The 22,093-nt window shown below is 31.5% G+C and overlaps 2 protein-coding genes across 10 annotated transcripts in view; one reads left to right on the top strand and one right to left on the bottom strand.

The window, feature by feature from the left end:
- The window catches only part of LOC143235116 (RNA-binding protein 5-like), a 49,462-nt gene extending 46,839 nt beyond the window's left edge, over positions 1–2,623 (top strand). For 3 of the 4 annotated variants that reach the window (XM_076472940.1, XM_076472942.1, XM_076472941.1), the window contains exons 20-23: positions 233–462; positions 1,343–1,417; positions 1,635–1,744; positions 2,300–2,623. In XM_076472940.1, coding sequence (XP_076329055.1) covers positions 233–462; positions 1,343–1,417; positions 1,635–1,744; positions 2,300–2,558 — 674 coding nt within the window. In that variant the 3' untranslated portion in view covers positions 2,559–2,623. Of the gene's footprint in view, positions 1–232; positions 463–1,342; positions 1,418–1,634; positions 1,745–1,956; positions 2,096–2,299 lie in introns of those variants that run through there. The other variant, XM_076472944.1, reaches the window with a different exon arrangement.
- On the bottom strand, positions 453–21,806 carry LOC143235117 (protein SEC13 homolog). Of its 6 annotated transcripts, XR_013018925.1 has the most exons (11): positions 21,648–21,804; positions 18,246–18,290; positions 15,022–15,137; positions 14,653–14,742; positions 11,169–11,320; positions 10,090–10,223; positions 7,486–7,625; positions 4,760–4,880; positions 3,687–3,830; positions 3,235–3,365; positions 453–2,864 (listed from the first exon to the last, which is right to left on the bottom strand). XR_013018925.1 is itself a non-coding variant. In XM_076472946.1 (10 exons), exons 1-10 carry the CDS (start codon positions 21,648–21,650, stop codon positions 2,757–2,759), a joined length of 1,032 nt encoding a protein of 343 aa, XP_076329061.1. In that variant the 5' UTR covers positions 21,651–21,804; the 3' UTR covers positions 453–2,756. The 6 variants fall into 6 exon arrangements, 4 of the variants coding, with proteins under 4 accessions (XP_076329061.1, XP_076329060.1, XP_076329062.1 ...); XR_013018926.1 differs by lacking the exon at positions 14,653–14,742; XM_076472946.1 differs by lacking the exons at positions 3,235–3,365; positions 14,653–14,742 and adding an exon at positions 12,083–12,151.
- Between the last annotated feature and the right edge of the window lie 287 nt (positions 21,807–22,093).

Below are 22,093 nucleotides of genomic sequence, written 5' to 3' on the forward strand. Positions count from 1 at the left end.
AGAACTGAATTAAGCTGTAAAATATCATCTGAAAGCTGTTTTTTACTTTTTCCAATCTATTTATCACAGTACTCCTTCCATACCTAATTCTATGTTTGAAAGAGTTTTAAGACTGTTCAGTCTTAGTGGCTTTAAAATAGTTACTAATTCAATTATTATGCAGTGTCAAACTTTACCATCATGGAGTTCGTCTGTTTTCTGTTTGTATCTAACAAACATACTTCTTGTTTAGGCATCAACAAACCTACACTCAAACCCAGCCTTGTTGCAGCTTATGATGACTGCAGTGATTCAGACACTGAGCTAGATACTATGACAGATGGTCAGCTTGTACAAGATCCTCTAAAGGCCTGGGAGATAAGACTTACCGACATGCAGAAAATGGCTTGTTTGCTCTGTAAACGTCAATTCCCAAATAAGGATGCACTTTCAAGACATCAACAGCTTTCAGATTTACATAAGGTAAAGGTCTTGTTTGTACTAAATAAGTTTATTTCCTTCTCTATAGACAGATCATAATTCATTTTATGTTTAAAAAACAAAGCCATGTTCTTAAAAGAAAACTGCAATGTTTCTAATTAACTCTTTCTGTTACACAACAGCTGAATGGCTGTTAAATCTAAATAAATGTTTCATGGGCATGTTTTGTGAACATAGAATTTTAGTAACAATATATCTGTGAAGAATGTATATTGATTCTTGAGTATTTCATAGAATTTATTTATTTGGTCATCTCTAAGTGGTCCTAAATTAAAATGTTGATGTATGTATATTTTATATCTTAATCTGCTCATAGATAAAGCCTTTACATACCAAACTGTGAAAAAAAAACACCCACCTAAATAGCTGTTTTTATATGGTCAGATGTCTGACCCCATGGTTTAGTAGCTGCAATATTGAAGGGAAATTTTAAATATCTTGTATTTGGGTTGAAAATATATTTATTTCAGATATATAGTTATTGGGTTTATTATGTAGTATGATTCTATACAATTAAAGATCAAACATTCAGAGACCTTGTTGTAAATGTAATAAAAAACATTAACACAAGATCCTGACTTGACTGAGACCTCACATGGTAGTTGAGTATTGTAACAAATTCAAAACCCTAATGTAAACTGTTATTATTCTAGTTGATCTAAACATGTTGCGTTAATAAAATAGAAAAAAAAAACCCACTTAAGCTGATTTGAATGGTGCCAACAAAGAATGGATTTTATGTATGTAATATAAGCCTTAAAGTAGTAAATGTACTTGCAACTTTAAGGCTTAAGTAATTTGAGCAATTGTTATGCAAAACATTTGAATATGTTTTACACAGATTAATTTTGTTTTGGTATAGCAAAACCTGGAAACCTTAAAAAGAACTAAACTGTCACCTGAAGAACTGGAAATTGTGGAAAAGGCAGAGAGAGAAGTATTTGTTTTTATAAGATATATATAGTTATCGACGTTTTAAGCAACAAATTAGATTTATGATATAGTTTAACTCTCGTTTGGAAAGTAATTTAGGTAAGAGGTGTTTCAAATCATTTGAAAAATAACTTAGAATTAATGAGCCTAGATAGAACCGTATAGTTTTTTTATCAACTGATAATGCTCCTGGTAATGGATTTGAACTCTGTTTTGTTTAGGCTGGTTATAGGGATCGAGCGAAAGAACGTAGGGAGAAGTATGGACAGCCTGAAAATCCACATCCAAATAAACTAAAAGACAAATATTTGAAAAATATTCAACAGATTGTGTAAGTTTTGACATGACATTTGGTTCTTGGGTAAAATGTCACCTTCCCCTAATAGTTTATGTAAAATAACTACAACCATGCCCTTTGGGTATTTTTAAAATATGTGAATAAACTTAATTGTAAACAATGTTTTATTTCTTATTTTGAGTCTCACTAGGAAATTTTGCAAATTTTCATTCTTTTGTATCCTGATTTTGATTTTTCCCTTTCAGAATTTCCTAACATCCACAAGCTTGACCACTACCCAAATTCTTTTAGCTTTAGCTAGGAAGTCCAAATATAACTAAAAGCTAGCACTATGATTGTGTTTGACATCTCCTTTATAAAATCAAAATAGTTTGAACATTCTACATCCAGTAAATAATACATGATTTCTTTATTACTTAAAAACCTTTATGTTTAGTAGAGATGATAAATTATTGGAATAGGGCTGCAACTTTGTTCATTACCTACCTGAGTATTTTAAGTTTATTAGGGTTTAAATAAGAGAGATCTTAGTTTTTTAGTATTGTTCAAAACCAGCACAGTTGAGGAATGTTTTGTAATTTTTGACAGTCCATATGAACAACCTACTAAACAAGGTATAGGAAGTGACAACATTGGCAACAAGATGATGAAAGCTATGGGCTGGTCAGAAGGTCAAGGACTGGGTAGAGCAAATCAGGGAATATCCAATATTATTGAGGTAGAAAGAAGAGTAGCAGGTGCTGGATTAGGAATGGCTGGGGCAAGCTCTGGGACAAGTGTCACAGACTCCTATAAAGATACAGTTAAGAAGTCCATGCAAGCACGATATAACAATTTGTGTGGATAGTTATGTCTGTTTTAAACCTGTAAATATCCCCTCATGTATAAATAAACAACAAAATTGTACATAAATGTTGTAGGGAGCTGTGAATGTGAAGTTGTAATAGAAGCAAATTGGTTCATTTGTGGAGGGGTTGTTTCCCACATCAAATTCAAGGGCAGTCTTAATTCTTTGTCATATACACACCACTTCAAACTGTTTTAATCACAGCGTTCTTTCTGAAGAGACTGTGGTTTTGGTGACTTGACCTTGGGGATGATTGTTACTGATACATACCCATTGACCATCAGGTGTTTCTTTCCACAGGCTCACCTACAGGGGAAGAGTAGTGTTAAATTTTCAAATTATGATCATTTTGTACTTTTCAGTTAAATTTTATTCAAATTATTAATAAATTATGAATTTTATATATTAATACTCCTCTTCCATGTGTATATTAACTTAACACTTTCAACAGTTAAGATATCCTTTCTTTGTACTTTGCCCCTGTTGATAAAATCAACATGTGTTAGCTCACATTCAAAATTTTACTTAGAGTAGTGATGAGTTTATTCAATAATTGTGGTATATGTTTGGAATCAGATTTAATTTCTTAAATTACAGTCATGAAATTTTAAGAGTAAAAATTAGAAAACATCCATATATGTTTCAGGGAGTCAGTTTGCTATACTTCTTTACGTACCTTTTAAGAAAAATAACATAACTAAAATGTGACTATGTTGCAGAAAATGGTGAGGTTTATATTTGTGGAGACAGTAAAATGGTTGCATGTTCCCCATGTCATTGTAATTTCTTAAATCTTCTGACATTATTCTGCAAGGAAAAAAACCATAAATTGATGTTGTTATAGTGGTTATATGGTCAGTAACACTGAAAACATACATTTGAAATGTAATTTAGGAGGCTGTAGAGGTTAGAATTATATTTGAGATTTCTTGGACACAGAAAATTTCAAACTTGGGGTATTAATGAAACAATCTTTAGTAAAAATACTTCATTACAAAATCTGATTATTTGTGTACAAATGATGTGTGATCTTTACTAAAGAGTCTGGCAAATACTCAATGTGTATATATGTATTTGTGTAATTCATACCAGGCCCATTCATGGTTAACCAAAGATAAATCAACATACTTTGTTATCACCTCCAGACACTGCAAGGACATTTCCAGTTACAGACCAGCTCGCATGCCAAACCACATCATCAAAGGTGTGGAGTACTTTATAATTCCATGTACTATTTGTGCCATCATTCTTCCATATTATCACTCTTCTGTCCTGTATTTCAGTTAAGAAATATGAGAAATGGTATTGGGTTGATTAATTCAGAATTCACAATAATACAACATGAAAACTGATTTATTTGTGACATTTACAAATGTTACTTTTTCTTTATATACTGATTCACAGAGCCATGCAAGAAAAGTTAATTTAAAATATTCTTAAAATTTCTGTAAAGAAAGATAAATGCTACTTTGTTTCAGCATTAATCTAAACTCTAGACAAAGGATCTAAGACAGTCATGGTGGTTTTATATTTAAATTAGAATCATTAGCTTTTATACACTATAGGGTGTGCATCCTCAGACAGATCTACTTAACAGTATTTGTATACAGCTCAGTTCTTAACTGAAACCATATTTACTATAAATCAACCTAGAGAAGATCCAGGAAAACTGTTCTTTGTTCACCTTAGTCTCTGTGTCTTTTAATGGAGTTAAACTTACCATAGGTCAGTTATATATAAGAATTCCATTTTTGCAAAAGTTGTAACAATACTATTTCATCTCAATGTTTGTAGCCATAGTGTCAAATATATGACTATCATTCACTTTTAATAAGAAGTTAAATTTAGCCTAAAAAAATCTGCCAGGTCTGTTAAAATACAGAACTCTTAAACATTTACATATAATTGATCTAGATTATTATTTCCTATAAATCATCTGCGAGGTTTTATACACACACACACACGAGGCTATTGTTAGATACAGGTTTAGATAATATCCAATGAGGAAAGGGTAGTAAGAAACGATCTAAAAAAAAAAAGTATCAACCTTATAAGATTGTGAAATAGTATAAAAACAATTTTGGTTTAAAATATTTATAATGTTAGACCTATCTTAAAATTTAACACATTCATCAACAATTTCTTGAGATATCATATGAAAAAATCAAACTAAATACAGGTTAGAATCACCAGCCAATTACCTGCGAACAACTAGCTATGATACTATGTGGCAAGCCAATAGAAGGAGCCCAGGCTACATCTCTCACCCAATCAGAATGTGCTTCAAGTTTTTGTTCTTCTACCCATTGATCTTCCTCGTCACTACAGAAAAAATATATACCAACCTGTATTTCAAATGACAATATAAATATGACTGCATCATAATAAACACCCAAGATAAACCATATATGATTCTTGTGTTCCAAACTGCTTTGTCTATCAATAGATCTTTTATAGCAATAAAATGTTTCCTAACCAAAATAAATTTTGACCGTAGTTTTGGAAATTTCTAAAGTAGCATACAACATATAGTTGTTTTGAGTTGGTACTAGTAAATTCACAATTATTTATAAGCACAATGAAATTATACATTTTGTTTTGTACCTATGTTTTCTCAACATAAAATACAACTCATTACTTTTATAATTGTCTATTAATGTAATATGGTATTAGCATAATACGATTCTATACACGTTTGATTTTGGTCAAATATTTTTCCACGTGTTTTAATATATAAAACTTGACTGGAGATAGGAAATGTTCAACAAGATATTTGTTTATTGTTACAATATTTTTCAGGAGGCTGCACTAGTAAATAGACGTCATAACAAGTTTTGAGAAAAGCATTTTTTAATTTAAAATAATCAATTCAAATTTAATAAGCTAAAGTAAATATTTATTGATCATTCTAAAGATACAACCAAAACCTAAAATCAGTACTACATTCTTTAGAAAAAGACAAGTCACAACTACCCATTCTTTTTTTTAGCTATATTTCAGAAAGTGATTTTTATTCAAAAATGTTTACCTTTATTACAAACTATTTAACTTCAAGTTTGACTTATCAGTGAATCATTTTTGTACACAAGTTCTTTAAGCACATTGTACTAAATATATACTGCTTAAAAAATTAAAGGAACAAGTAGATTTTTGTCATAACTAAATTTACGTATGAAAAACATATCTGTTCATCTACAAGTGTATTTTTTAAGCTTGCGAGTGAAGTTTGAAGCAACTCAAACTAAACTCACCTCACTCAAGGAAAATGCAACAAGGTACCTTATATAAAGGCTGTTACGTGAAACTATGCATTAATTCTTGAAACAAACACCAACATTAATATTTTGTGGCTTGTTTTTAGAGTGTGTACCTTCATCTTGTATACCCAAGCAGTCAGGCACCATCTGACAGAGAATGAGGTGGCCAGGGTATTCTAGATGCTGGAGGAGGGCCAGACCCAAAGGAGGATGACACAGTGCTTCGGTTTGTCACCAAGCATCATCAGTCAACTTTGGCAATGCTACCAGAAAACAAACTCTTAAGGCAGAAAACTAGGTCAAGGCCATCATCGCTGCACAACAGCCAGCGAGGACCACTACACTGTGACCATCGCTCTGCAGGACAGGTTAGCCACTGCAAAATTACCTTCAGCATTCCACTGGAACCTATGTGTTGACCTAAACAGTTTGCAGTTGTCTGTACGAAAGATGCCTTAGGGCCAGATGCAGCCAGGTTGGAGTTTGGTTGTCAGCACCTGGTCTGGGAACTTCATCAGTGGGCTACTGTGCTGTGAACAGACGAGAGCAGGTTCACTGTGTCTTGTGATGATGGACATGCGAGAGTATGGAGACGCTGAGGAGAGCAATTTTCCGCCTGTAACCTTGTGCAAGTAGATGCTTATGGAGGAGGTTCTGTAATAGTATGGGCAGGCACATGCTTGAGTGGCCAGATGGATACTTGACAGGGGTGTTCTGAACACACGACAATATAGAGATGAAATTCTGGAACCCATTGTGAGGCTTTTGCCAGTGCTGTCAGTGATGGGTTCCTTCTCATGCAGGTTAACGAGTGAGCGCACATCGCCAGACTATGTGTGGACTTCCTTGACGAGGAAGGAATAGAGATTTTTTGAGTGGCCCACCAGATCTCCAGATTTAAATCCGATTGAACATTGTTGGAATATGTTGTCGAGGCATGTTAGTGAATGCCAGCACCCTCCTCAGAATGTACAGGAACTCTGACAAGCCTTGGGAGACGTGGGCTGCTACGACCCAAGATAACATCAATAGATTGATTCGAAGTGTGCCAAATCGGTATCAGGAGTGTGTCACAGCCTGTGGAGGTCACACTAGATATTGAATGTTTTAAACATTTCATGAGAAATGCACGTAAACTGTTTAGTGTTGTTTCATATGGGATATCAGTTTTGGTGACATTGGTCATTTTTAAAAATTTTATTTCTCCATGTTTTACTGTTTGTCACACATTAAAAATTGGATACAGGTGGAACTGAAATGAGGTAAATTATCTAAAAAAAATAAAAATATCACATTTGGAACACAGAGATAAATTATAGAAGAAAATATACTTGTTCTTTTAATTTTATGAGCAGTTTAGTATGTAGATAAATAAAAAAGAAACTGAGAAAGAAAATAGCACTAGGAAAGTCATCCGTCCAAAAAAAACAACAAAAAACTAACAAATTCTTCAGGTAAAAACATTTTATCACATGAATCATATTTAAAAAATGCATTAAAATGTTACAATACATCCTATATTTTCATGGTGTTTTTTTACAATTAAAGAAATTCATATCAGCTTTACATGTTTTCATTTTTAACAAACCAATTACCCCCCACCATTTTTAATGCAATACTCTGAGATATGTTTTTGTTAATCTAGAAAAAACAAACATCAGCCAACTTACACATATTTCCAAATCTTGACTAAGTTATCACAACCGCCAGTAACAAACCGTTTCATCAACTGAGGTTTCTGGTCTAGAGGCTGATATATTGGCAATCCTAGTGCTAATGCAGGAGCCCAGCTGACAGCATTACAACCAATCTATATAAACAGAAACAAAGACATAAATTTTGCTTACCTTACAAATCCTTTTAAACTTAATTTAAGGTGCTCACATATTACCTTAGGCTTTCATTGAGCAATCATCTCTCCAAGGAGACTACTCCCTCATTGCAGGCAAAATGTTAGTTCCAATAATTTGCCTATCTTTACCATTATATTTTCACATTCCAATATTCCATAATACAACCACTGAAACCAGTTCAGAGGCCACTGTTCACTTTGTTGTGATCACCCATTATGTGGCTTGGTATGCTAACAAGAAAATGTGGATGACTAACACCATTTTCCCAGACTAGGTTACAGGCTTCAATAAGCACATGAAAGCACAGCATCAAAACATCATTTTGCTATTAGACAATGCCACATTGCAGAGTCAAGTGAATCTTAGCATTGTTAAAATAGTGTTTTTGCCTACCAGTGCTGCAACCTCTTGACCATGGTTTATACATTAAAAGTCCACTATAGAAAGCACCTAGTCCACTGTGTTATAAAACATGGATCAAAGCATGTCACTCTGAAACTTAGTAAAAAGTGTCAGTGTGCTAGATACTTGGGCTTGGATCAGTTCCATCATGTGTGAAAACAAGAACAGCATAGTATAAAAGTGTTTTCCCAAAATGTTTCATCACTTCTCTCTCAATTAACAACAGCAAAGACAAAGACTACAACATCACTTTGGCTCAACTACTACAGCTTGCTAAAAGACCATCTTCTCAATGTCATCACCAATCCCAATGAATACATCAACCAAGACAGCTTTCTCACCAAACAGTTCTGTGACAACTAGGAACAAGAACTTCTCAATGACATGAATGGTGATCATTGCACTATAGACAGCAATCAGTCTATGAATGCAGAAGAGTGCACAGTCTAGTCAGTGCTGCAAATGCTAAAGTGCACTGCAGACAAGATGTTTGCACTAAAAACCAAGCAATCGTCAAAATGATGGACAATTTAAATTATGTGTGAGAAATTGTTCAAAGTAACATCATTAACAGTGTTAAAAAGAACAGTCCAAAATCACCAACTTTGTTTGTATGTTCTATGATTATAAATTGTAAAACACGTTGAAAGGTGAAAATAAAGATTATTCAAGAAATGAATAACTATTAAAAGTTTGTATAATATGCAAAAAACGTATCACACAACATTACAATTTAAATATTTTACAGTAAGATCCCTAATTAGACAGAGTTTACTGTCCTGAAAGAAGCTTTATTCTTACAAATTTTATGATAACTAAAAAAATATAAAGTTCAAACTTCTCCACTTTTTTTTTTTTTTTTTTTACTATTCTATCTGCGTAATAAAATTATTCTTGTGAGGTCAGTTACCTTAAACTAGTCTTAAAAGGGCAAGAATTAAAAGGATTAAATGCTAGCTACAAAAACTAAACAAAAATCAATATACATGTTAAAATTGAAACAGGTAACCAAATAAAGCCAAGAACTGGCATGAATTTTCTTACAAACTAGTCACTATGAAGTAAACTGTGATTTAAGAATAGCAGCAAAACTCATCACACATGCACAAAAAAAATTCTGAAACCAAATGTTAAATGAAAAATATTAATTTATTTGTTTATGAATTTTCAAACTTAAAACTTATAAGACTAATTAATAACAATTTCTTTTTTTACAATGATTATTTGTTTCATTATAAAACTATTTTTTTTGTACAATTGAACATAGAAGTTTTTTTTTTCCCCCATCAAGCAATGAAAATGGCTAGATCACAGCTGTAAATAACTACTTGTACTTATTAATGTTCATGACTTACAATACTAATTACAAATAACAAATAGGCTCACTGCTTATACGATGCAACTAAGAAAACTTTCCTGGCTCAAGCTACATAACATTTCATACCTAAGGGTGATGTAGCATTATATGTTAACTCTGATCAAAACACTGTACCTACAATTTTGAACTAAGCAGCTAACAAGTTAAATATTGACATTAATTAGTGTCGTATAAAATAACCAAAGTTGTGATTAATGTTGTAAAATAATCACCCAGTATTTCCAACTATTCAGTAACCAAATTACTATAAATTTATTAATATTGTGAAATTAATCAAATAATCAAAATTAGTGTTTATGAATGTTACCATTTTCTATTGTTTGAACTATCCAGTAATTCAAATATTGCAAATATGAATTTTCATTATTTTCTTTTATTATTAATTCAGACTTGTTCAGCATAATCAGTTAGTGTCATGACTTATGAAAGTAATCAATTAAAATGAGTAACTAAAATATTGGTATGTTTGTTGTTAAGCACAAAACTACACAATGGGCTGTCTCTGTTCTGCAAACTTTGTAATCCAATTTTAGAATAAGTTTGTTTGTTTTTTGCAATGCATGGGAGAATAATCAGTTTTGTTTAACCATCTTGTAAGAATAAATTGTTTACATGGTTAACCATATACATTTTATACTTACTGTGTGAGCATTATTGATTTTCTTTGTGTCCCAATTTCCATCTCCAGAACTAGATAATATTGACACAGCACCATCTGAACTTCCACAAGCTAACATCAACCCTAAATCATGTGGAGCCCAGCAAAGGGAGTTTACTAAAAGTGAAGAATAAAATTAAGTGTTTAATTTTGTTAGTTTGTTATCAATTTCACGTAAAGCTACACAAGAGCTACTTGCAGTAGCTGTCCCTAATATAGCAGTGAAAGAAAAGCAGACAGTAATCACTCACCACCCACTGCCAACTCTTGGACTACTCTCTTTTACCAATAAATAATGAGTTTGGTTTGAATTTCACATAAAGTTGTATAAGAGCTATCTATGCTACCTATCCATAATTTAGCAGTGAAAGACTAGAGGGAAGGCAGTTAGTCATCACTCATCACCAATTCACTGCAGATTACAAGTTGAGCATACTAACCACCTGGTTATGCCAGGCCCAAAATTAAACAAAATCCATCAGTCTGCTAAGTTGTTTTAAATAACATATAATTTAAACTTTATATAATTAGGCATCAACATACTCTTGATTTATTTTATTTTATAACTAAAAGTACCCAGTAATTTATTAACCTAACAATATTCTCTTTAGAAGTGATGAAAACTAAACAAACTGATGGCTAATGTTAATGCATTTTGATGCTTACAAAACTTTTCTGAAACAAATATATGCACAAAATAAATAAGAGCTTTCCATGCCAAATGCAATATATATTTTCTGTATACTCTTAAGTTCTTTACAATATCTAGTTTGGTAATTTATTCAATCATACAGCAGAGTCTGTTTCAAGTGCAAAAACATACTATAAAAACTAAGGCACCTGAAATATCATTTCTTATAAATTTACATGAAAATATTATTACCAAATTAACATGTAATGCAGCTTATCTTCAACTAATTAAGTTATTCCTTTACTTGAATCTCATTCAAAGTGTTGTTTCTACTTTGTTTTCCATGAGGAAGTATGTATTTAAATTTTTTACTTAAACAACTAAATGGCAAATTGTTAATTCAAAAACCTACTCAAACAACTTTTACCTACCTGAGGAATCATGGCCAATATGGACATAAATATTTTTCCATTCTCCTCTAGTCTCTTTCCAAAGGACAACCTTTCTATCATATGAACAGGAAGCAAGGATGTTACCAAACATTGGATGGGCCCAAGCAACTTGCCAGACAGGACCTTCATGTCTGGGAGAAAAATATTTAATTAATATTCACTTATGTTTTATAATAAAAGTTAGATATACAGTAATACCAACAAACATATTTATTTATTGATGTTTCAGAACTGTTTAAGATTACATCATCAGTATTAACTCTTTCCACGTGGGATCTATGGAGTACACCACACTTATAATCCCAAAATAACCATCATAGTTTCCACACTACAACTTTAATATTGTCCATGTATTTTCACAAAATTTGGCAAGCTTTTGGTAAACCTTACAAATCTTTTATGCACAAAAACTCAGATTATTTAATTAACTAATTTTACTACTGTTCAATGTACTGATCGCTCTAAGCACAGAGTGATTTTCATGCTATTATTAAAAACACTTTTCTTCATTTGAAAATTTTCACACATCTTTTGTGTAAACTTTAATCTTTCTAAATAAATATCAATTGTTTTTCAAGTTAAACTTTCTATTTTATCCATTAGTTTTGTACCCTAACTATTTTTCTCTTGTAAAACTACACATCTGTTTATACTTACTTTTATTGTTTTATCCCATGTCTAACTAATAATCCTGGCAAACTGTAAATCATTCAATAAATGTATAGCTCAAGTTACTATCTTAAATGACGTAACACACAAAACTCATCAGCATCATTTGTAGAGAATTAATTATTTTTAATTATCTCACCTAACAAAATCTTTCAAGTTTTTATAGTTGTTACTTTTATAATAGTGAATAAAAATATTTATTAAATATAATACTTATCACTGACATCTTGTTTTCTGCTGCCACTTGCCAATGAAATTTAAGCCTTCTTTTTTCTCTGTGTATGTAGGGTACTCTATACTAAATATTTTCTTTACTTAAACAATGCACCTAAAAATACAGAAAATTTACACACACAAAGCAAATAATTATCTGTAACAACTGTAATTAAACTGGCTTTCTAACTATAACATGAGCCTTGAAATAATTCTGTAACGTTCTTGATCATACAACCTCAGGAGAAAATTTCATGATGAAGATGAAATAAAAAAATATTCTGTGGTGAAACTAATCTAATATAATAGATTATTTTATAGACTGAATTTGCATTTTTACTGGTTATAAATAATGTTGAACAAAATGTCAAAAAGAATTATTGGCTATTTATAAAGAGAATGTGACGAGTGGGCCTAATTTTTCTACTCTATGACAACTACAAACATAAAAAGAACAAAGTCTATAGTAATTAGGCTTTGCCTTAGAAACATGTTTATTATAATGAATAGTTTATGCTACATTCTGTACTTCAGAGAGTGATGATAAATAAATTAGAGATGAAGGAGGACATACAAAATAAATGTCACAATTCTTGTATTAAGGGAGACTGAGGATTGTTAAGAACTTAAAACTTACTCAGTAATAAAATTTGATTTATTTCTATGTTCTGATGCCAAGTTTATTCATATATATTGATAATAAAGCAGTTTGATTAACTTTTGCAAAATGTGTATTTCAATCACAAAAAAGTTAATTCACAACATTCAAGATGCATCATCATCATCAGCTATTAATCATTTCAGCAGAAGCTTGGTCTGTGGAACTGACCTTGCATCCATTTTGTGTTTGTTATAGTTTTCATCCTATTACTTTTAAATTGGTAAGTGTATGTTTGCAAAATTTGGCAGATTATCAGTAAACATTACAAGGCTTTCATAAGAAAAATATCATATTAAGTCTTCAGGTTTGTTAAACAAAACTTCTTTCATGTTATTTTCACTAACAAATTTCTGTATGGGTTCAGTCAATTTGTCTGATCTCACAACCACCATATAAAATTAGGAAATCAATATAAATTATGCCTTTTTTATTCTAGAATGACAACAGATTATAAAATGAAAACACATGTTTAGACTAAATGGCTTAACTCTCATAACGTTATACACTTACACAGATTTATTATTTTTATTATATTACCTTTTTAGCCATGCCTAGTTATCAATACTGAAGCTACAATGACACAGCACTCATGAACTCGTGTTACCACACCTTATTATATAAAGCTGACCTTTAGCCTCTATAAAGTGACCTGTCTTTTCATTTATTATACACATGTATATGGATTATCACTATTTAGAAACGTTTTTAAACTTATCTTAAAACATATAACAGTAAATAAAAAATAAACAGTTATCTCTTCTAATTACGACTTTTGTACTTGGTCGCTTGTTGTAGCTTGTTTAGCCTGCAAAATTTTGCACATGGAGGATGCGAAAAGAAATAATTTTTTTACATTTTCTACATACATTTGAATAACCATAAAAATTATGAATTCTTTCATTGATATCACAGAATTCCATTATAATTTATCAAGTTTAATAACTAAGCTGTATTTTTATTGAAAATATATGAAATTACAAACAGAATAAAGATTCAACTTACCAGCACAACTGTTTGTCTTTAAAGAAAGAGGAAGTTGTTATGTTTGAAAATGGCTGAGAAAACCACTAAGGGGGCATTCTTAGCTTTCAATTGGTTATTCATGTGTCATATATAGAAGTGTGTATAGGGGCCACTTCCAAAAATGGAAAGAGGTAATTGGGGGCCAACATGTTTGATTCACAAAATACAGTGATAACTCAGCAAATAGAAAACATAAAAGTTTTGTTTTTTTAAAACTCTAGCTTGTAATACTGGTAATTTGAGTTCCTAATTTGTATGAAACTATAGACTTTGTATTTTGACATCACAGACATTTAATTTTGACCAGTGTTGCATTCAACATGTTACATGACACACAAAAATCAATATTTAAGTGTCCTTTTAATATTTACTTTTAAATTAAGATATCAAATAATTTATAATATGAAAATTTGAATTATAATTTACACTTTGATACCAAATACAAGAAGATAAATTCATAAAATAGTAGTTCAATAAAATTTTGAATGCAAGTTAACAAATAAGATAACATGGCCTTCGACACATCACAATAGGGTTTAAGTAAGAATTAGATTGGAAAAATGTTTTTAAGTAGATATGCTTCAACCAACTTTACGACTTAAATAAGCCTACACTGATCATAATGTTGTAACACAACTATGAAAATTCATAGAAATGAGTTAATGTGTTTTTAGACTCATTTAATCATAGATTTCTAACGAAATAGAAAAATCAAAGAATCATTTTATATTAACCCTATTAAACCTTCACTTAAGAGATATTCTGGATTAGAGGTGAGTAATCTGTGGTTAAATCTACAGGAAATCTCTCCTCTAATCAGAAACAGTGATAATCCAACCAATCACAACACGCTCTCCACAATCCACCAGGACACTATAAAAGACCGTCAGCACCTACATACATAATGACTTGAAGACGAAAGGTGGAAGACTTTCGAAACGTTGTCCTCTACACTTGTGTCTCCACAACATGCAGTTGACGTCCATTCTAAAAAGTTTCATCATGAATACTCTGCCTAAACAATCTGTCAAAGAATACTGAAATAAGCTACATTTGAAATTTATTTCTTAACATCTTTCTTTATTTTAAACCATAATATAAACAAAAATAAATTCTTATAGTACTTTACCTGAAGTGTAGGATACAGACAGAAGCTTTCAAAGTAGAATTTAAAAAGAAAAAGAAAATTTATCGCAATTGTAAGTAGAGAAAAAATATTTCTCAAGATTTTTCTAACTTCAGTAATTTATTATGACTATTACTTACTCTCTCAAATCAGCTACTAACTTATGAGTGCCATTTTTAACATCAAAAATTTTCACCGACTGGTCAGAGGAACAAGTTGCCAACCTGATACCATAGTAGTCCATCTGAGCATCATGCTAAAAGAAAACAAAGATATGAAACTTTCACCCCACTTATTAATTTACATTTTAAATAGTTGTAATTTTGGAAAAAAAAAGGTGAAATATTGAAGAAAATGCATAACACATCACAGGTGCATAATGAAGCTCCCCTGAACAGAATCTAAAAATAACATAATAAAAACTCAAGTTAGTAAGTTACTAGTAAGTATACACAGGTGTGAGATGTTAAAAAGTACCTTAATAGGCTTAGCTTAGTTGGACTTATTACACTGCACAAAGTGTTTGCTTCTTGAACACTGTTGGGTGTTCCTTATAGATTTTTGGCTGCTGATCATGAAAATCACATCCAAATTTGCCTATCACGTACCATTTTATCAAAATCTTCAGTTTTGTCATGTGTTTTCTTATATTTGTGTCCAAAAATTTTTGTTTCTGTAAGAGACCTATGAACAATGTTTTGTGCAGTCTGGGCATGTCCATGCATGAAATCAGGCCAGGTTGGAAGCTGTTCTGTAGAAGTATGCAACTGCTCATATAGACTTTATAGTGTGTACGTATTTTTTCAGAATTTAGCATTGCCTCAGTAGCAATGTAACAAGTAAGTTAAATGTTATAGACATCTTACAGGACGATCGATGTCGGTCAATAAGTCTAGTCAATGTCGTAATGGCCGCGATACATTCTGCTATATTTGTGGCGAGTATACGCTTGTTCATCAGAGACTCAATGACTACTCTTGTGATGAAAGCATATCATCTGCACGTTAGCTGTAAAATTGATGATCAAGACCAGGAATGGGCACTTCACATTTGTTGTGCGACATGTGCTGTCTGTCTGAGAGCTTGGCTCAGAGGCACTCGAAAGACAATGCAGTTTGCTGTCCCGATGATACGGCGAGAACAGAAAGACCATGTGACGGACTGTTACTTTTGTTTGACTAATGTATCTGGTTTTTCTGCCAAAAATAAAAAGTCAATTGAATACCCTAATCTGTCTTCAGCAACTAGATCCGTACCACATGACGACAGTCTTCCAATTCTGAAACCACCAAAGGAATGGACCTTAGTCGAACCAGATGAAGAAACTGCAATGCAGGGAACTGGCAGTGACATTGATCCAGATTTTGAACCATGCTCCTCAGGCAATCCACATCTCATAACACTATCAGAATTAAACGATCTGGTTAGAGATTTGGGTTTGTCAAAAGGAAAAGCCGAATTGCTGGGTTTGAGACTGCAGGAATGGTGTTTGCTGTCACCAGGTACAAAAATTTCTGTTTTTCAAAGCCACCAAGATGATATAATCAAATTCTTTGCACAAGTTGACAGTGTCTGTTTCTGTGTTGATATAACCTGTTGGTTATACAGCACACATGAAAGAAACCTACGAGAACATGGAAATGTTGCTGAAGCACATCCAGTACAGCAAGTACAACTGGAATATCTGTGGAGATCTGAAAGTCGTTGCTCTGTTACTGGAACTGCAGCTTAGCCATACAAAGTATTGTTGTTTTATCTGCGAATGGGACAGTCGTGCCAAAGAGTCACATTATTCTAGACAGAGCTGGCCAAAAGTTAGTTCCAGGACAGAAAAATGTGGCGCATGAACCACTTGTCGACCTGGCAAAGATTTTTTTGCCTCCTTTTCACATAAAATTGGGACTTATGAAGAATTTTGTAAAAGCAATGAACAAAAAAAAGGTGAAGGTTTTCATTATTTAAGACAGATGTTCCCAAAAATATCTAAGGCCAAGATCAAAGAGGGCATTTTTGTTGGTCCTCAGATCAGACATGTTATGAGTGGCAAGCATTTCAAAGATCTGTTAGTTGGGCCGGAAAAGATTACCTGGAAAGCCTCCATAGATGTTGTTGACAATTTTTTTGGCAACTACAGAGCCTCACATTACATTCAGCTGGTAGATAAACTTCTCAAAGCATACAAAACAATGAAGTGCAACATGTCACTGAAGATTCGTTTCCTCCACTCACACTTAAGACTTCTTCCCAGCAAATCTTGGTGCTGCCAGTGGCAAACACGGTAAAAGGTTTCACCAGGACATTGCTACAATGGAAAAATTATATCAGGGCAACTGGAATCTGTCAATGTTTGCTAACTACTGTTGGACACTGCAATGTGATGCACCGAACACTGGAAACAAATGTTATTGTTGGTAAACAGTTAACTGTCTTTCTCAGAGTTCCTACGTAATGAAGCAAAACTAAAACTATATTTGTGCATACCCACCAGGTACTTGTCACAATCAGCAAAAACTTTTCAGGAAAAAAAACTTTTCCAAAACTTTGTTGTGCAGTATTATCTGTGTGTGTGTCAAATGGTCAACTTATCTCACAGTTTACAAAAAAATAATTTAATCTACTAATGTGAAAAATCATATGATTTCCAACTATAAAACATTCCAATGTTTAATTTGTACACAATATTTCAAATTTTACACACACAAACATTTATATCATAAACCTACTTCAAACAAAAGCACAAGAAACATATCTTATTATGTAGATTATATGCAGGGAAATTTTTCATCACAGTTTCCAAATTCTCTATCAATAGAGCATCACGAAAAGGCTTCCCATTATACAAATCTTACCCAAATTGCATACAGCTTGTAAACCAGTATCAAACTAAGTTTGAGGAGTAAGAAATATTTAACCTGTGTATTAAGAACTGAAGAAGCATATCTTTTGATGATTTTGTATAAAACTTTGTGCATAAAAATGGGTGCAACTGGAAGAGGTGTATGTAACCAGCACTTATAGCCCTCAAGACAAAAGTGTCACAGACACAAAAAGGCCTCTGAAATTTACAACTATATTAACCAATACAAAAGTTTGTTATTTATCCTGAAAGCTGATCTTCAACATAAAAATACATGTTTTGCAAAAACAACCCTTACAGAACAGTAAACACTGGTTTCATAAGTACATAACTTTGAAGGTACTTATATATAGCACAACCTTGTCAGTATTTTGACTCACCAAGACTTCTAAGTTTTCACTAAAGGATGTATGAATGACTATCATCCAATCCATAACTGATAAACATAAAACAATGACAAACAAATTAATATGAATGTGTTTAACAGATGCACAAAAAGCAACTTACAATCATGTCTTCATGAGATGTATCTACTGTTTGTTCCAGGGAAACCTATAAAAAGTAACCACACATCAATTCTAAGTTATTCAAAAACACAGGAGAGATATCAGAAGATATATAATGGTTTTGTTACCCAGTGTTAAAAGAATTTTAGGTAAGATCTCAACTTAAGCCTCTTTTTGTATTTTGAAATATTTTAATTTTATAATGCACACAATACAAATTAAAATAATTAGGTATGAAATTCTAATTATTACTAATATTATTACATACAAAAAAATGTTTAATATTTAAAAAGTACACCCTGTTACTTTCATTACATTATGAAATACAAGTTAATTTCATGCAATTTAAAAAAAATGCCTGACTTCATACAATTTTTATTAAATGATTAAAAAACACAAAAATATTTGATAGTATTTAAAACAACTCATATCACATCCCAAAAGTAAAAACATTTTACCTCACACTGCTGTTTATGCCGTTGTTAATATTATTATAATTTGTAGTTTAACTCAAGAAAATCTGAAAGGGAAAAGCTTTTGTTAAAAACTCTAATGATTCCACTTTTTGTTTATTTGTTTAGATATGATAATGGAAAATAATGATTGACAATTATTTACATTTGCTACCAACCATCATCAGTAATAATGTTATTTGTTTGAGGAAGGTTTTCCATGACTATATACTCCCTGATAAATCTTCCTTCAGGTCTGAATTTTTTTTTTTCTAATTGTGGGTTTCTACACCATGATGTGGAATGCAGGCCTGGTAGAGTGCCTTTATTTGCTTGTTTTCTATAGTTTTGTGAGGCATGGTTCTTGAGAAAAGCTCCTATAAAAACCCACAATAATGAAACAACTTTCCAGATCTGAAAATAGACTCAGCATGGAACCCACAACCTTGTCACCAAGAAATGTAAAGCAGGAGGTGTCCACAAAACAAAATATTCCTCAAATGTTAACCACACTGCTAAAAGGTACCATCAAATAAGAATGTTAATCACATCTCCACCTGTTTCTAACCAAGGTAACTATCATAGTGGCATCAGTCTTTAACTGTGAAAGTTAACAGTCACCTCATGCAGAAGATTTATGAATTATAAAGTGAGCTAAAAGCACTCTATAAATTAAACACATCATGGCAGTTCTTTCAGAGAAACCTTGGGGAAACAACTTGGAGCACTCAGAAACAGTACGTTCCTCTTTGCCCAACTTGTGGAAGGAGTAACAGACTATCCAAGGAAAAGTATAAATCATACGTGGTATCTTTTCTAAAAAGTTAACCAATTCTTTTAACTTACAATAATCAATGTGATCCTACATAAGTTAAAAAAGTACATTCTTGCTTGTACAAAATATTTTCACAAAGACAAATAATTATGTTTACAAAGGCCTTATACAATTTATCATATTTACTACTGATATGAGCAAGTCTACAACATGTGATATGGAACTGTTTTTAACATATCTGTTTTCTGTCAACTGTTGTTTCCATCTGCTTACACAATATGATACAAGCAGTATCACAGTTGCCCTCTTTGACCACAATAAAGGGATAGCATTATGCTTAGGAGATTAGCCCAAAAAGGAATTACTATGTTTTTATTCATAAGTTACCAAGTTTTTATCAATTTTTAAGCAACAGTTTAAAAATTTCAGTTTAGCCATAATGTTACAATAGGATGTTGTATCTTCAATACCACAAGGTATCCACCTTACCTGTCAATATCAAATATTCAAGCCATAAACCAAAACACATTAACATAATTTTTTTTTAACTTTTGTAAAATATGCTGCACATTAAAAAAAAAAAAAAAGAGGAGGATCTTAGGGTACAAGTTACAACGTATCATTATAAAATGATCCTAGGTTTTGTAGGTGCTTGTGAGAAAAAGGACCCACATTGCAGTGGGGATACTCCGTCTGTCAATTTTTTTTTTTTTTTTTTTACACACACAACTACATTTCCAGAACATAATCTCAAAGATTAAGGCATAATAGTGCCACTTCAAATAACTATTAGCACAATTTTGTTACACTGATGAAAAGAAAAAACTGAAATACAATAACTTTAAGGCAAATGTACTGTAATATCTAAAATCACAAACTTCTAATTTAGACAAACACCTTGTATGCTAAATTTGGTAATGAGGGCAATAAATTACTGTTGCAATACTAAATTTTGTGAAAATTACATGTAATTTTTATTCAATAAAAAATTAATGAAAGCTTTGCAATATAAAAGTGAATACAGTTACCTTTGTTTTTAAGAGCAATTTTTTTAAGGACAATCATTTTAATTTAATCCCAGTCCTTCTTTAATGTTTAATAAAGTATTTTTATTTAACATATTCTAGGACACAAGTTAACATGAAAAGTAAATGGAAATTATACGCTATTCTTAACTTGGTTAAGGAAAAAATTACCACAACATGAAAAAATTAGGGTACCATGTTATAATTGTCAATGGAGTTAAACTTTTATTAAATATACACATTGTGTATTCTTATATCATGTATACATATTATTAATACTAGATTAGCCATAGATGAAAGAATTCCACAATAAAAGTAAATGACACAATAAACCTTTCTTTTATATACCTTTCTTTTTATATACCTTATATACCTTTCAAAGGTATATCTGGTGTTTTTTTTGCCTGACTTCATTTTGTTTACTTGACTTCATAAATACTCCAACATGAAAAAGTCATATGAAATATAGTAAAATTCTGAATTAGCACCTAAGCAATACTAATTATTTTTTTTGTATGTGCATGTAGATGCTTGCTTTCCAAGTATTACAATCCCAAAAAAATAATTAAATTTAATTTCAAAAGATATCTTATGCAAAACTTCAAACGCTGAAATAATAAGTAAAAATAGAACAATAAAAATCACTAACGTATTAATAACATTATATAAGACTCAAAGCCCATCATGGCATCTATGATCTACTACCACCTTTTATCAACACTCTTAATTTAACTTATGGGTACTTGTACAGAATTTCCCCAGTAATATATCGAGTGTTAGAGACGCATCCATTTGTAGCAGTTTAGTTGATAACTCAAGAATATTACAATTCTTGATCATTATGTCAATTGGAATATCTTCAACGTCATTGTAGTTACACTTGTTTATGAATCAAATAAGTAAAAAATGAAAAGTAAAATATTGAGTTATCAACAATACTTCAAATGGATGCGTTTAACACTCGATATGCTACTGGGGAAATTTTGTACAAGTACCAACTTTAGTAACAATTAACATATTGCATCAATGTTTAATTTCTATATCTAACGCTAAACCTAAATTAGTCGTATGACCATTTACCATTTGCGAATTAAAAATAACAATAAGTTTATTATTACGTTTCCCTGATTAAAGAACCTTAATATTCTTACCATAATTATTTCGTTTTGTTTCAAAACAATGTTCAATTTATAAAACAAAGATACACTGGTTTCTCAAAATACCAATGATGATGCCACACCAGTTTACTTGAAAACAGTTTCACCTATGGTGGAAGTAACAGAACACGTTACGTTTTAGCAGTATTAGAACATATAATTATTTCGTGCGTTTTGTATTGTTATTATTAAAATACACCACCAGTCCTTTGCTACTACTGTACAAAATTACTGTTGTGTATATATTTATACATAAATAAAGCATGAGGCACAAAGTTTATTTTTCTGTAAAAAAAAAAAAAAAAAAGCCTATAATAGTTGAGATTACAAATTTGTTAGAGGAAATATTTTCATTTATTTCAAAGTTATAAGTGAACTTATCTTAGTAATATCAAAAAAACAAATCACACCGAGGTAAAGACAATATTTAAAACGTACAC

This window comes from Tachypleus tridentatus, chromosome 12 (genome assembly GCF_004210375.1).
Source record: "Tachypleus tridentatus isolate NWPU-2018 chromosome 12, ASM421037v1, whole genome shotgun sequence".
Lineage (NCBI taxonomy): Eukaryota > Metazoa > Arthropoda > Merostomata > Xiphosura > Limulidae > Tachypleus > Tachypleus tridentatus.